At 37.0% G+C, this 15,337-nt stretch overlaps 1 protein-coding gene across 2 annotated transcripts; it reads left to right on the top strand.

The window, feature by feature from the left end:
- The first annotated feature begins 9,443 nt into the window (after positions 1 to 9,443).
- Positions 9,444 to 12,801, top strand: npy (neuropeptide Y). 2 transcript variants are annotated; one of them, XM_017693610.2, is made up of 4 exons: positions 9,444 to 9,490; positions 9,918 to 10,186; positions 11,898 to 11,975; positions 12,321 to 12,801. In XM_017693610.2, the coding sequence occupies exons 2-4, from the start codon at positions 10,005 to 10,007 to the stop codon at positions 12,343 to 12,345; spliced, it is 285 nt and encodes a 94-aa protein (XP_017549099.1). In that variant the 5' UTR covers positions 9,444 to 9,490; positions 9,918 to 10,004; the 3' UTR covers positions 12,346 to 12,801. The 2 variants fall into 2 exon arrangements, with proteins under 2 accessions (XP_017549099.1, XP_017549098.1); XM_017693609.2 differs by having other exon boundaries at positions 9,450 to 9,609.
- The last annotated feature ends 2,536 nt before the right edge of the window (positions 12,802 to 15,337 follow it).

The raw sequence follows: 15,337 nt of genomic DNA, 5'->3' as shown, positions 1-15,337 counted from the left end.
GGAACCAACAGTGTTTCTTCTTGGGCATCTCTCTAGAAACCCTTTTTATAAATCTATAACTGACTGTTATTTGACATTTGAAGAAAGGTGAAGGTTCTTAAAGTGGTTTCTTTTACGCATTTGTTTGAGATTTCTCTCTGTGCCGTGCTGCTTTGTTCAGTGATGTAAACCATAATCCTACAGCTTGATTCCCTTTTGACTCACCATTCAGTTGACTTGCAGAGAAGGACAGTTTAAGTCTTTTAAGTAGAAATGGGCAAAAAAGAAACAAACAACAACAAGAAATGTGCTGGACACTTAAAGGTAGTGAAACAGGGATGCCACTCAGCATCTTGCAACTACTGTAATAAATTAAACCCTGAGCACACATCCATTGTAGATGACATGCTTATTTACACAGAGAAAGGTGTCAAACTAAAGTCTAAAGATTAATGCTAAGACACTTCGACACTAAGTGTCACCTCATCTAACCAGGCCTGGATAATCAAGTGATCAGCATCTGTCACAAATGTTTGGTGGGCCCCTACATGGAGAATTTTTTTATGATATCACTGCGGGTTTTTTGACCAGCTGAAATGTACATGATACAGAACAGCAAACAGCAATGAATGAAGCAGCAAACTTAAAAATCCACTCTATCAAGCATCCTAAGCTGAAGCTAATGCCATGGCCATGACAGGCATGATTTTTTTTTTTCATTTATATCTTACCTCTGATGGACTGTGTTTAAGTTGACAGTTTGGTCACTGCCAACAAGGACAAAGCAACTTTTCTCTTTAACTTGGGTGGCTGATATTTTATATTTGGCTTTGGAAATGAGCTTTTACTCTGTCAAAGTATCAGGTCTGACTTTTACAGATTCCCCAGGCACATGTTTTGAATATCTGGGGCTTCAAATTCAATGTACTTTCAAAGAAATGCTAGCTCACTGCTAAAAAAAAACCTAAAAGCTTGACCAAGTCGATGGAGGATAGAACAGCTGCTACGCTGTGATTGTAGGAGAAAATAAAACCGATGTTTACGAAAGACACAGAGACCATCCAGATTATGATTGGCCGTAACACAATGATAAGTTTGAAATCATTTTTTTTTCGCTATGCCACTAATAAAGTTCCCATTGTGAGTCCAGACAGCTGTTTAAATTTTCAAAATGAAAATAAATAAATAAATAAAAACATAAGGCCTGAAGCTAATGTTTCCAGACTAGTCAGGATATATGTCACCTCATACCTTTTAGCTGTAAAACAGTGAGTTTATGGAGAGTTGGGTAGCAGATACCAAATGTGTCAAAATCATTAAATGAGGTTGAAAGTTTTATTCCATCACATCTATATGAGTAGAGTGTAAAATAAACTTGAGCTTATTGATTATCAGCACTTTTCTGCTGCTGCGTCATGGCACCACTCTGGTGTGTGGTAGCTTTAGCCAGCTGCAATATTCTGTCTAACTAAATAGATTACAAACACCAAAAATGTCAGACACAGGGCTCTTTCCTTCCCTCTGGTGGAGTATATAATTCAGTTCAGGCATCTCATCGTTCTTAAATTTGAGAGTGTATGTTAAAGAGAAGCGAAGTTGCTTATGAAAAATCTATTTATTTTTACTTTTATGACTATTAGACTATTCAAAAATTCTGATTAATCCCTAATAGGATATCTCTTGTAGCTCAAATTATTAGCTTTTATATTCTCAAACATTTCATGTTGAACACAAATAAAACTTCTCAAGCAAAAATAAATTTTCACATGCAAAACTTTATGCAAAGCTTCTTTCAAGCACTTCTAATATTCTAACATAACTTCTAATTCTAACATAAACCCAAGAACCCTGAGGAGGAATTCTCACTGAGGTCAGTATGTTTTAGTGTGATAATGATGATGACAGCAATGTGTGTGCGTGTGTTTCCATGAAAGTGACAGGTGCTGGTGTTTGCCATGCCCCTTTTTGCTCTGGCCTCCTGGGCAGCATCATTTTGAGTGGCAGCTTGTAACACAGCCATGACATGATTTTACTGGTCAGACAGAGTTCCAGGAGGTTTCATTAAAGTTCCATCAAACCTCCAGGATGACCTGTGACTACACCATAGCACCAGCCTGGAGGCAGAACACCAGAGGACACAGGCCCTGTCACAGCATTTATATGTTTGTTTCTTACTTCTTCTTTCCCTTTGCTTCTTCCAGCATATACCCTTTTAAATCCCACCCACACTCAAGAGAACTAAAAACGTATCTTAATTGACCATTTCAGAGCAGGGACAGGAAGAGGCCCTAATTTCTAAGAGAAAAAGGACGTTTGATGTTTTTCAGCTGTATTAAATAAGCCTCTAAACTACGGTAATCACAGGCACATTATTTCTGAAAATAGTGTTCTGAAATAATGTTGACATTTTAAACTCTTCATTTACAGGGAAAGGACCTCAAAACAGTCTGGTGATTATATAACTTTTTTTTTCATCTCCTGGGTAGATTTGCATTACAATGTAATTATGTTGTTATAACAATAACTCTTTCATGAATAATTAACTGGTTTTCATGATAAAGCTGGCAGAAAAAAAAGTAAAACTGTGTCAATCACAGAACAAAAGTGCTGCAGTAGCAGAAGGCTCCATTGTATTGTTAGCTGATAGAGCTGTGGGGCCGCAATGTTAGCTGCAACTCTAGCAGTAGTAATGACTCAGAGGTGGTTGAAGGTGGGCAGTATGGCAAAAATATACCATTACAATATGTGAAGACATTATCACGATACATAATACATAGCATGATATTTTGTTTTTGTTCTGAGGTTTGTGAACAACTGAAACATACAAGACTTATAGTAAAAGGCAAAAATAAAAAAGGCAAATAGGTCCCTGTAGTTTTTGAATAATAGGTGTAATTAGCATGTAATAAGCCTGGGATTTTAAGGGGTAAATAAAGGCAAAGGGTGGACACAAATCTGATATTATTAAGTTGTTGATGCTTTTGTATGTAATTTTACAATTAATGTCTGTTCCTGCTTTTTTCCCCCTGAATAATTTGCATTGTGCATTGATTTTTTAAATGCAACTTGGATTGTGTATTAAATGTGAATATAAAACAATATACTTTGCTTTTTTAGCTGATGTCCATATAGTATTAAAGGTAACATAGCACGAGCCCTATGCCAATACCAGCTGAGTTTTATCATGGAAGCATCACATATCCCTGTCCAGAAGCTTCACCAGTGGCTGACAACAAGCAAAAACCTAGCTGGACAAAGACTGAATAGAAGATAGATAGAAGAGAAAAGAAGAAAGAAATCATACATATAGTTTTAATGTCATCTAATGCAGATTAAGGTTGAGAAACATACTAATAAGAGGGCCAAAACAATGCATTTCATAGTTAATAAGTAACAGATTTGGTTATATTGGATACATTCAACACTGGTCTTTCATCTGAATGTATAAACCCATGTCATAGACTTTTTTTTTCCTTTTAAATTTGATGTACAACATAAACACTGTTTAAGTTTCAAAAACACATCATTTACTCCCCAGTCTGTACAGTTCATTGATGGAAACTAAAGTGGAAAACAACTTTGTTTTTGTGATATCACACGAAACAGCACATTTAGATTTACATCCACTCATTTATCCTACAGCAGATTAGCCCACTCACTCGTCACAAGCAGTGTTTCAGCACCAACAGCTTTTTGAATGAGGCACAATAGAGAACATTTCATCAGAACAGAGATCATTTACATATACGTATCCTTAGGACTCTAATTGAATTCTATGGGAAAGCAGATGCTGAATAATGGTCATGTAGAAATTAATTATCACTGTAAGTGTTTAGAAAATGTGTGTGTGTGTTTGGTTCATAGAAATGTTAAAAAGTGGACCTCAGGAAAATAATACACAAACCATATCAGATATGGACACTTTAAAAAAGCTGGCCAAGGTTTGAAATTTCATTTTGCATTATCAACAATATTTTAATTGATCTATGTTAGTTTAAAAACTACACAGATTTTGCTGTGGGTGATCCACCTCTCTACAGTTTTAAAAGCTAATATTAGCTGGGATAAATGAGCATGGCAAACATGATAAACAAAAGCTATTATACTTAGAAAATGATTTTATCCATATCAACTTTTAGTCATTTTAACAACATGGATGTTATGGTTAGGTCTACAGAATATGCATACGCTGTGCTGTAGTACTTCAGTCTTGATTTGGACATATGATGATAAAAATGAATGTATGTTGTTTGGTTTATATTCGGTTGACTTCAAGTGGTGACTTCTGAATAAGTTTTAAAGAAGAAGGGAAAGATACAACTTCATCGTTTGCTTGAAAAAAGTTACAATTCAAAGTTGGACTAAGTCACAACAATAATAGTAAACAATATTATACATGACTATATATGATTTTGTTATATATTACAAAATATAAAATATAGTATTATTCATTATTACATTTCACATATAAAGAATGATAATGAATGTACAATTAACTATAAACAAATTAGTTTTTTCCCCTTTTCTTTTTTTTCTATTTTTGCATTCTATCTTGACTCTGACTCAACTAATACAAAGTCTTGGTCTTGACTCAACAGCTGCAAAGTTTTGGTTTAGAATCTGACTCATGTCCAGGACCTGGTCTTGACCTGGACTCACATGTAGTGGCCTTGACTACAACACTAATTGGTTCAGTGGTCTAGATGTATGATTCTTGCAAGAGGTCATGTGTTCAAATCCCACATGACCCCTATTTTGATTGTCGATCCAGAGAGTGTTGATATCATAATTATCATGAATTCTTTGAGTCACTTTAATCGACCAACCAAAATAAGGCTGTTTTGTTACTTGCTCTCACAAGCATTGAAATGATACAATAATATAAACCTCAAAGATCGTGCTCAGGCTTGACCTAATGAATCAGTTCAATTTTTTTATAGTTGTATTTTTCTGATATGTAATAACACACAAAAACAATCATGATTTTTAGGTGGCAGAGCAAATATCAATGTGAACTGTTGTATTATTGTGACCAATGTTATTGTGATAAATGCTGAGACACAGCTATAATAAATACGGTACCTCTGTGACAAGGTCCATTGTTACTGACAAATTGGGCTTTGAATAGTCCCTCACTACAGTGTTGTTGGTGACATAGTTTTTGTTGTCTTGAATCCAAGAGGTCATGGCCATGGTCACCACTGCCCTTCTAATTGGAGGTTATAATATGTACATTTTTCTCTATCTAAAAGCCAGCATAGCTGCAATGACCTCTCCCTTAGATTAAATGCAAAGACCCAAGACCACAGTCACAATGCTGTGATTTGAAGTCTGGGTTTTTTATCTTTTATAGTCCTGCTGTACAATGGATACCTATGTAGTTTTTATTTGAACACAATACAATCAATAAAGACTCCTGATTGAAAGTGAAGGACCAACCACAACTGACACCCAAAACCAAGTGCCTACCATTAACAGCTTAAGGAACCTTTTTGAGTAGGTGTTTACTCAGGTGAAACTAATCCTGTTCCATGAATCAGTGATGATTATCCTAGACTTAAACTTTTTTTTGGATGGATTCTTTGAGCATTCCTAGGTTTTCATTTTAAAAGAAAGGTGGCCACATTGCTTTACTTTGAAACATAAGTAGAATTTAAAAAACTAATGCTAGCAGTGGTAGGTGAAATGAACGAGAGTGGTAAAGATAAAAAACAAAAAAATGTGGCTATAGAAAGATATTGTCTTGGAAAAATTCATATTTCATTATCAAAGAACACTGAAGCACAGTGCGTTTTTTTTTTTTTTTTTTTTAGTAGATGCACCTTTGCAGATTTGGACATTGCAGTTTGCAATACTGCTTAAGCTCTGTCAAGTTGCATGAGTGAACAGCCTTTTTCAGTTCCAGTTTGAGATCTGGGCTCTGACTTGGCCACTCCAGAACATTAACATTGGTGCTTTTAAGCCATTCCTGTGTAGCCTGGGATTCTTCCATGCTGCATAAAGTTTTCCTCCAGGATTACTCTGTGTTTTGCAGCTTTCTTTCTACCCTCTATCCTTACAAGCCTTCCAGGGCCCGCAGCAGAGAGGCGTTCCCATATAATGATGATGCTGCCACCACCATGCTTCATGGTGGGGATGGTGGGTTTATGATGACATGCAATGTTTGGCTTGCTCAGTTTTTGTGGTTGGCCTGTTCTTGGCAGATTTACAGCTGTGCCATACTCTTTCTGTTTCTAAATGATTGATTTATTGTATTCCAAGTGACTTGGAAATGTCCTTGTATCCATCCAATGATTTGTCCTTTTCAGTTGCCTTGTCATGGAGTTGCTTGGAGCATCCTTTTCTCTTCATGGTGTAGATTACGCCATGATTCTGACACACAAGAAGTTGGACCTTTCTACGATTATTTTGCCATTTGATTGCATACAGCTGATCTCAATTTCACTAACTGTATGATGTTTAACACTAACTGGCTGCACCAGTGATGAGTCAAATTAAAGAGGGGGACACTTGTTTTATATTTGTAATCAGTTTGTCACTTTGCAGAGTTTTCACTGTGACATGATTTCTATGTCTGACTGTGTAAAATAAATCCACTGTGGTCATAAAACATGAAAACCAAAGGGGTGACTACTGTTGAAATGCACTGTATGTATTTACACAACCATTTAAGGTTTGAAATCACTCTTTTTGATGACATGAAATCATTTTTGTGGCAGATAAATGTATAAAATGATTTAATATGATACTGCTACTTCACAACTGTAGAAAGTTGTAAAAATGAGTAAATGCCAGATGTTTCTAGATTGAACCGAGCTGTAGAAAATTCTAAAATGGCTGAGAAAGCTGTATAGCATTGAGAATGTAGTTATAATTACAACGAACATTCAGAATGACTCCTAATTCAAAACATAGAGATCAAATCTTGAGGCAGATAATAAATCATGACTAGAAATAAATAATGATATAGTATATTATTTAGCATAGCATACCCACAATTGGAACAAAATTCTTGAATCTTTTCTAGTGTTCGCCTTTGGTGTCTGTCATTTTAATGTTGTTATTAAATAAATAATATGACAAATAATGCCAGACCTTTTGACAGTAGTGTGTGGAAAGCCCACCTGAACCACAAACACTGATATAAGAATGTTTGTAATATAGCCGACTAACCCATTTTAGATGAACCTTGTTGGATCAAGATAATGCTAGCTAGAAACTCTTATTGAAGCTTGAATCAATGCCAACATCTGCTTTAGATGAGGCATACAAGAATCACAGAATCACACAGTTAAAACTTAGTAGGGCATCACATGGGGTAAAATGTAACATTAACATTTAAGGTTAACACCTCAAAATCTCAGGCTTATTATTCAGTAACTACAGGGACAAAACGTTGGGCCTGCTGGTGGGACCTGGCTATTTAAGGGGTTAAACAGGTTCAAGTAGAACATGCTTTTAGTCATCCGCTCATCTACCCATAGCAATGTCAGCAGCAAACAGCAATCAGAAAGATATTTTTCCAGATTCACCAGAGCTTTTATGCCTTAAGAGTAACATTTTTCTTTGTAGGTTTTTTATGATTTCTGAGTTATGTGGGTAACTCACAGAATTCCCACCTTCATCATTTACCATATACCACCATTTTAAAGCATGTAAATAACTCGCAGTGAGTCTGCAATCCTACCCCTTTCAAATGAATAATCCACAGGTGCTACAATCAAACTTTTAGATATGTCGGTTTCTTGTATGGCATATTATTAATCTTACTCAAATACTTTTAAAATTACTTTTAGGAAAAACATTTCCTTTCCTACATTTGGTATTCTTAACTGCAGACCATCTCATGATATAAATGGAAAAATATTCAGGCCCACCACGGTAGTAGGCTACCACATTTCTTCTAGCAGTCTTCGATTTGTGTGATATTGACATTGACAGTTGACATTGCAATTGTGTGGGGCTGGCCCGTCAGTGCTCGTCTAACCAAATTAGCAGTTAAAAAACACTCTGCACTTGTTTGACACACTTTCAATAAAGGCAGCCAATAAAACACAATGCATTTACACACGTTCAGACGCTTAGTAAACATCGTTTACTGTGTGGGCATTGCTATGTAGCTAACCATAGTTCCTCATCAGTTGTGGTAGCCACTGCAGAGCCATCAGCAAAGCAATACAATGAGTCAAGTCGAAAATATAATAAAAGTTAACTTTGGTACACTCACATTAGAGCAGAAATTAGAGATTAAACATTTGGGACCACACCAGCCAGAGGATTTCAACATCATTTAGTCTGGAAAGGACAAAAACCTCTTCGATCCAGAAGCGAAAAACAAGGCTAACTGCAAGTGTAGCTAAAAAACACTCTTCTGCTTTCCTTGCCTGCCCTTGCTATGCCACCACTTGAATTCATTCATGGATTAGTGGACTTTGAGAAAAGTTTTTGACAAGTTTATCCAGAAGAAAGATCATCATGCGTCTTTCAATTTCGAGCAGTGAACGTCACTGCTGAGTCATTTTGCATTATTACAAGGTGTGCTTTCCTAATGTCTGGAAAGCAGTGTTTTTTCTCTGCTCTGAAATTGCTTTGGACGTGTAGTTGCAGACCACCTTCCGCCCGATGACCGCTGGGATAGGCTCCAGCACCCCCTGAGGGAGAAGCGGCTTAGAAAATGGAAGGATGCAGTTGCAGACCACAATGAATTTATACTGCTAGATAACTTTGGATGTGTAATGTGTTGCTGTATAACCAGGTTTTGTGAGATCTAACGTCGTTATCATATTACTCCTATTCCTCTCTCCACTTCGACTAACTCCTACACCATGTTACGTTAGTTCGTGGATGTGTGCGTTTGAGTTTGGATCAGGTTTGTGTGTAGTTTCATTGACGAGTTGGCTGGTGCCCCAACAATTAATTGTGCCCCACCAGACTTTCTGTGGCAGAGATGCTACTGGATATCTTTAAAAATCCCAGTAGCCAGGTAGAGGCCCACTAAACATTCGTGCCCAGAGCCCAATAACTTGTTGACCTCAGCCTGGAAGTGGCATGCGTTGAGAGAATAAACTTGCTTGATGTATAGAAATAGGATTAATTAAATAGAAATTAATAAGCAAATGGCTTTGTTTTGGTTTATTTATGCATTAAAAGTCATTTTTGTATGGGAGGGGGCATTCATTCTTGTACACTGTGGCCCATGAATTGCTAGTTTCAGGTAAGGGCTTGTTTTGCCTGTTTGACCGGACAAAGCTCTTTATAAACTGTAATCCAAGCAGAAGTGTTTTGAGGATTCAAACAAAAGGCTTTTCCAATTAGCTGTTTAACCGACGCAAGTGAGGATGATGACAGAGCCCTTAACCCATGACGTTGGACTGCTGATGTTCACCCTCCTCCTCCTCGTCTTCACTGCACGCGCCGCGCAGCTATAAAAATGCCCGGGAAGCGCGAGACGCAATTCAGAACCACGAGCCAGTCATTCACGGACAGAAGACCACCTGAAGCCCACCTCGCTGTAAGTTACGAACTCCGAATCTGTCGACGTTTTTCTAGGAAAACACAAAACTGCCTCTCAGTTGGACGTGTGGAAGATTTCACTCCTCAGTTTTAGGCTCTTTGACAAGAAAACAAGAGGTAGAAATACCTTTATGTTTGGGTTTTGGGATTGGACTGCGTGTTGTTTTGCTATTTTGAAGTGTATTTTAAAAAAAATACTATTTGTAGAATATCATATTATGTATTTTACAATTGTATCGTTGACATATTTTGGATAAGGTTCTCCATCGTCTTGTTCGCTCCTCAAGAAGTTGTATGATACTTTCAGGAGCCTCTCTCATATTTCTCATGTTTTACTAACTGTATTTTCTTTTCAGATATATATTTTATTAAGTAAAATAGTTACCACAGAGTGATGTTCTGACCTGTTCTGTGCTTCTCTCCAGCTCTATCTCCCTCTTGCCCTCTCTCTCTCTCTCTCTCTCTCTCTCTCTCTCTCTCTCTCTCTCTCGCTCTCTCTCTCAGTGTGAGTGATGCGTCCTCCGCTCTCTGTGCTCTTCGCCTGGGCTGCCTGCGCGCTCCTGCTATGTCTGGCGGCGCTGGCGGATGGATATCCAACAAAACCGGACAATCCGGGAGAGGACGCGCCTGCCGAGGAGCTGGCCAAGTATTACTCCGCCCTCCGGCACTATATCAACCTCATCACAAGGCAGAGGTGGGAAATCCCTACCGAGACTTTTGCCTCAGTTGTTTATTTTGCCCTGATATAGAACAACGGAACACAGTCTTTATAAAAAATGATCTATAGTAATACTACAGGAATCTTTACTGAGCTAAATTTGTACAATTACTGTAGTACAGGAAACTACAAACGTACTGTAGATAAATATGACAGTACTGCAAACATGTCGTATGTAGCAAGAATTATATTGATTATAATGGACGTGTTGTGCTGCACTATTATATTATAGATTGTTATAGATTTTATTCTAGCTTAAAATAGACGTGCTGTGCAAATTATTATCAAACAGATTTTATTTCAGTATAGATCACTACAGTTTCTTATAGTATTGCTATACATCTGTTTTTTAAGGTGGGCTCCACCCAAAAGGTTTCAGAGTAGTACTATATATCAAAGCATCTACTTCAAAGTGTTTACAGTCACATACAAAAGTTTAAGCAACCCTGGTCAAATTATTTCATTGATTATCTGAGTGAAAATATGTTCACACATCCTCTGTAGTAAAATCACATCTGCACATTTTAATGCACAATTACTGTTTATTTGCTAAATTTAACTTGCTGAGACAGAATAAAATGCATAGAATGTGGGCAAAAGTTATAGCATGTTTTATGTTTTTATTTTATTCCAAAATGTTCAAATAAATAGAAATAAACAGCAAATAAATTGAAATTGTTCTGTAACATTTTCTGTAAAATGACCTATTTTCTCTTAGAAAATCGACAAAACATGTCATTTGGTTGGAGGTGCCCATTTGTATATGATCCCACCAAATCCTTCAGATAGACACTGTGGCTAAATCACATCATCACTTATATGCCACACATTTGTTAGAAATTGTTTCATCATAATGTCTCATCTTTTGCCAAGACAGCTTAGAACGACCGCCGTAATGAGATACCATAAAATCCATGTTTCTTTTGTTGACTTACAATTAAAGTCCCAAGGAGGCAACCAGGTTACCTAAAATAATAGTGAAATGTTTTCCAATGCAGAGGATGCTGTGTCATAATTGGGTCTGTTGCTACAGAATTAGGCTGTTTATTTATTATTTTTTTGATGTTCCTCTAAGAGGCCCGTAATAATCCACAGAGAATGGCCCACTGATTCTCTAATTAAGAGCCTCCTACTCACCGCTTTAAAGATTAGCTTCTGTTAAACACAGTTCTTTTGCTGTTCAAAGACACGCCGACTGTGAAATAAGGTGGCTGTGGATTTTTAATTGCATTTTTTTGACAAATGACAAAAATGGATACCTCTAATTCTGTGAAATTCTCACGTTTGCGAAGCCATGGTTCTTCTTTCTAAAGGAAAGAGTCAGTAAATGTGGGCTATCTTCAATGAAGCAGACCTCTGAAAAGTTTTCTCCAAATTGTTAGAGTGAGCTGAAACAGAGCTCACTACCTAAGTCACCTAATTGCTTTCCTTGTGAACAATTTATGTAACACATCATACAGTGTAGGTTGCAGAAAAAAGCAAAGTGGAAAAGAAATGGATTTTTCTGGCATAGAAGAAAAAAATGAATGAAAGAAAATCAGTAATGAACATAATTGGTGCTAAAAGTACCCTTGCAGCGCAATTAATGCAAATGAAGCGAATGGTTGCTTGAAAGCTAAGTTCTTGACAGGATAAAAAACTTTGCCCTTTGTTAATGAACTCCTACCTGTTTCACCCTCTTTCTCAGGTATGGGAAAAGGTCAAATGCTGATGCACTAACCTCGAATCTGCTGTTTGGAGACACAGACACCCGACAGCAGTCAAGGTAAGGCTTAGAGACCTGGAACAGGCTTAACATTTTATATAAGTTTCCCCTTAAGTCAAGTTGTAAGTCAGATTTGATGAATAAGCAAGTAATTAACTTGCTTAAAAACTGCTAAGTCAGAGTTCATGAAGCACTTATTGTAGAAAGCTTTTAATCACACATATCTTTAAAATCTCAAGCACAGGATGACTAATAAAGGAACACAAAGAAAATCCAATAAAGGGATGGGTACTTATCTCTCGCACTGAGAGGATGTAAAATGAGCTTTGATATAATAATGAAAAAATGATCTTCACTCACTTCAATACCCAGAAAAACTGTATTTGACTTTTTTTTACTTTACAGATATGATGACCCGTTGATGTGGTGATGGCAGCCAGCGTCTGTAGCCAAACGTGTCTGTGCTCATCTAGTCAACTTTTTCAGCGACATCTGACCTCATCAAAGAGTACCGCCAGCAGTCCAGCATTGTTAATATGATGAATGTTTGCAACCATTGCCACCTTCAGCATGAACAAAATGCTGAAGGATGTCAGGGTAGATTGTGTCAAGTAGACTGATAATAGTTTAGGTGAGAAAAAGCAATGGGTCCATTCAGGGCATCTGTAATGTTTTGGTTCTCTGAATGCATCCATGTTGAGAAATCTCATTTACGTACATCTAAGATCAGTAAAGGGTCACTGATTGCATGCAGTCCCCCAAGCATCCCCTCTGTACATACACCTCCTGCATTTATGCCTATTGCATTTATTGTAACCACGTTCATAAAGAGAAATCATTACTCACTGTACAGTATAAATGTGCTAATAAACCACTATATTTGAAAGTGATGCTTCTGATTTCTTACAAGTTCTGATACATTCAGGGTCAGTCTAGAACAGATGGAACTAGTGGAACTAGTATATATCTGACTTGGCTACTGGATACAATTAATACTTAAAGGCAAAGTTTACAGAAATATTTCTGCTTTTATGAGGGCATTACTTTTAACTTTGAGGGCAGGGTCAACTAAATAGTGCAGCTAAGTTTAAATCTGTTGATTAAGAGGGAGTAAGTGGCCTCAGGCTACTTGATTGTAAAATAGCCAGTGGCTGGAACAGCCCTGCTGAAATGGTACACTGAAATGAACATAATTAGATTCAGATTCCTGATGATCCCAGAGGGATTCCAGGGGGAAATTGCAGTTGTTACAGTGCAGCCATTTATGTAAAAGAATAAACACTTTACTAATAATTTAAGACAATTACCCACTAATGTTAATGTAGTGGTTACAATTAAATGCAAACAAGGTCATTTACAGCATCGTCTTAGTCAGCATCAACCTGTCACATGTCCAATTAAAGACAATAAAAAAGAGGCCACGAAAAACTTTTTTAACGGCTTTATGTTTACACACCATAGAATGCCCCAGTGTAGACCAGTACGTTACACAGAAAGGGGTCTACAGCACACTCTCAGAAATAGAGGTGCAAAATTGTCACTGGGGCAGTACGCCTCTTGGCACTGGGGTGGTACCCTCAAGGGTGCATCTCAGTACCTTTAGTCAGGGAACATCATTGTACCATGAAGTCCATTGAAATTATTCTTTCCAAGTTGTATTGACTTCACACACCACGTCTTGTGTTCTGGAAAAAACTTATTTAAGGTGCACAATTCGATCTTAAAACCAATGTTGTACCTTTGTGGTACATTTACATTGTCCCTCAAAGAATGAAAAATATACCTGCGCAGTGCCTTTTTTGAAACAGTGTACTTCGAAAAAACGAAAAAAATGGATTACATTTCCAATCAGGAAATATTTCAGGTGATACTTTTGGGGACTGAGGTTTAATTCCCTGCCTAAGCAAACACGCAATATGCCACATCAATAAGAAGGCAAACTCTTAATATTTGACACAGTGACTAATATTAGAAAACTGTAAACTATTTCCCAAATACATACAAATACAAAAGTATAATCCACATGCATAAGGCGGACGTCTAAAGAAAATAAATGGGAAAGAGGAGTTCAACAAGGGATTAAAAGATACAAATAAAATTGGACTCCTAACAACCATGCAAGACCTGCTACACCACCAAAATGTCTCTTTCAGATAAACAGAACTTTAAGCTTACATCTATAAGAAATAGCAGAAAATCATGCTCTGCTCTTGCTTCAGATCTTAATAAATCTGTCTGAAACTATGAGTCTGAATGGATGTGTAGCTGAATGAATAACTTAATTAATAACTTAAATAAATGAAGAAAGGGTAGTTTCTGACTTTTGTGCTGTACATATAGGTTGTTCTGATACTGACAAACTGTCAGTCATTTGCCATAAAGATAAGCAGTTTTACCATAAGACAGTTGTATGGACACTATAGAAAGAAAGCAGTAACATTTCTCATTCATTGTAAGCTTTAAATGTTTCAAACCCTGTAATTCCATACTTCTTTTTTTCATCATTGAGCTAATTCCTGCTTTCTTATGGTCTCAGTGTAGACAATTTTACTGCCTTCTGGGCAATTTGTAAAAAATAACATTTTAAAATCCCCTCAAAATAATTTATTTGCAATACAACATCACCAGATCAACCTGTAGAGTGAGTAATGAAATATCTTATAGGATGAAAAAAGATTAATCTTATTTCTGACTCTGGAAAAGTCAGGAAAGTTGCTAATAAAAGCTTATTTGTTATTGCAATGTGGTGTCTATTAAGGAAACATGCAAAACCACAGGTGTGCTTTGGCTGTTTGAACATCTTGATGTGATGTGCTCTGACAGTGACATTTGTCAATAGTTCACTCCTGAGAACAGACCCGCCAGCTACATATCCAGATCAGCAGTTTAATATTTGCTTTATGGTCAACTATATACCCTATTTTCACAACCTTTATTTGCTCAGTAGCTGTATCTTCACATTGTTATCAGAGGCTTAAATATATCACACGAGCATGGAATTGCCAAGGGTGACCAAGCTTTGAAAGCCCTGCTTTATTCTGGTACACGGTGTCTTTTTTCTTAATTATATAGTAAGTACAGGACTCTTCTGTTTATTTGCATCAGTGTTCCAACCCACAATACACCAACACACAATCACACTCACTCTTCTCCATTACACACACCCTTTGTTACCTTTGTCAGTTAGTCTGCTACACTGGTTTCCTCTCATCTCATTTGTGTGGGTTTATATACGAAGAACAGCCAGAATTCATTTCTACATTAATATTTTTGTAGTTAATATTTTGCAGCATCATCACTTAGAATTAAATAGACGGCTTTTGTTACTGTGCCTGTCAGACTGATTTCTGTATAAATAGGCCCTGTTCTGTTCTGGTTGCTCTTTATTGTGCCTCAAAAAAGCAGTCAAGGCTGAAACACTC

The sequence above is a fragment of the Pygocentrus nattereri genome, chromosome 27 (assembly GCF_015220715.1).
Source record: "Pygocentrus nattereri isolate fPygNat1 chromosome 27, fPygNat1.pri, whole genome shotgun sequence".
In the NCBI taxonomy this organism is placed as follows: domain Eukaryota; kingdom Metazoa; phylum Chordata; class Actinopteri; order Characiformes; family Serrasalmidae; genus Pygocentrus; species Pygocentrus nattereri.
Note: the sequence above shows the minus strand (reverse complement) of the source record. Positions and strands in the feature narration are given on the sequence as shown.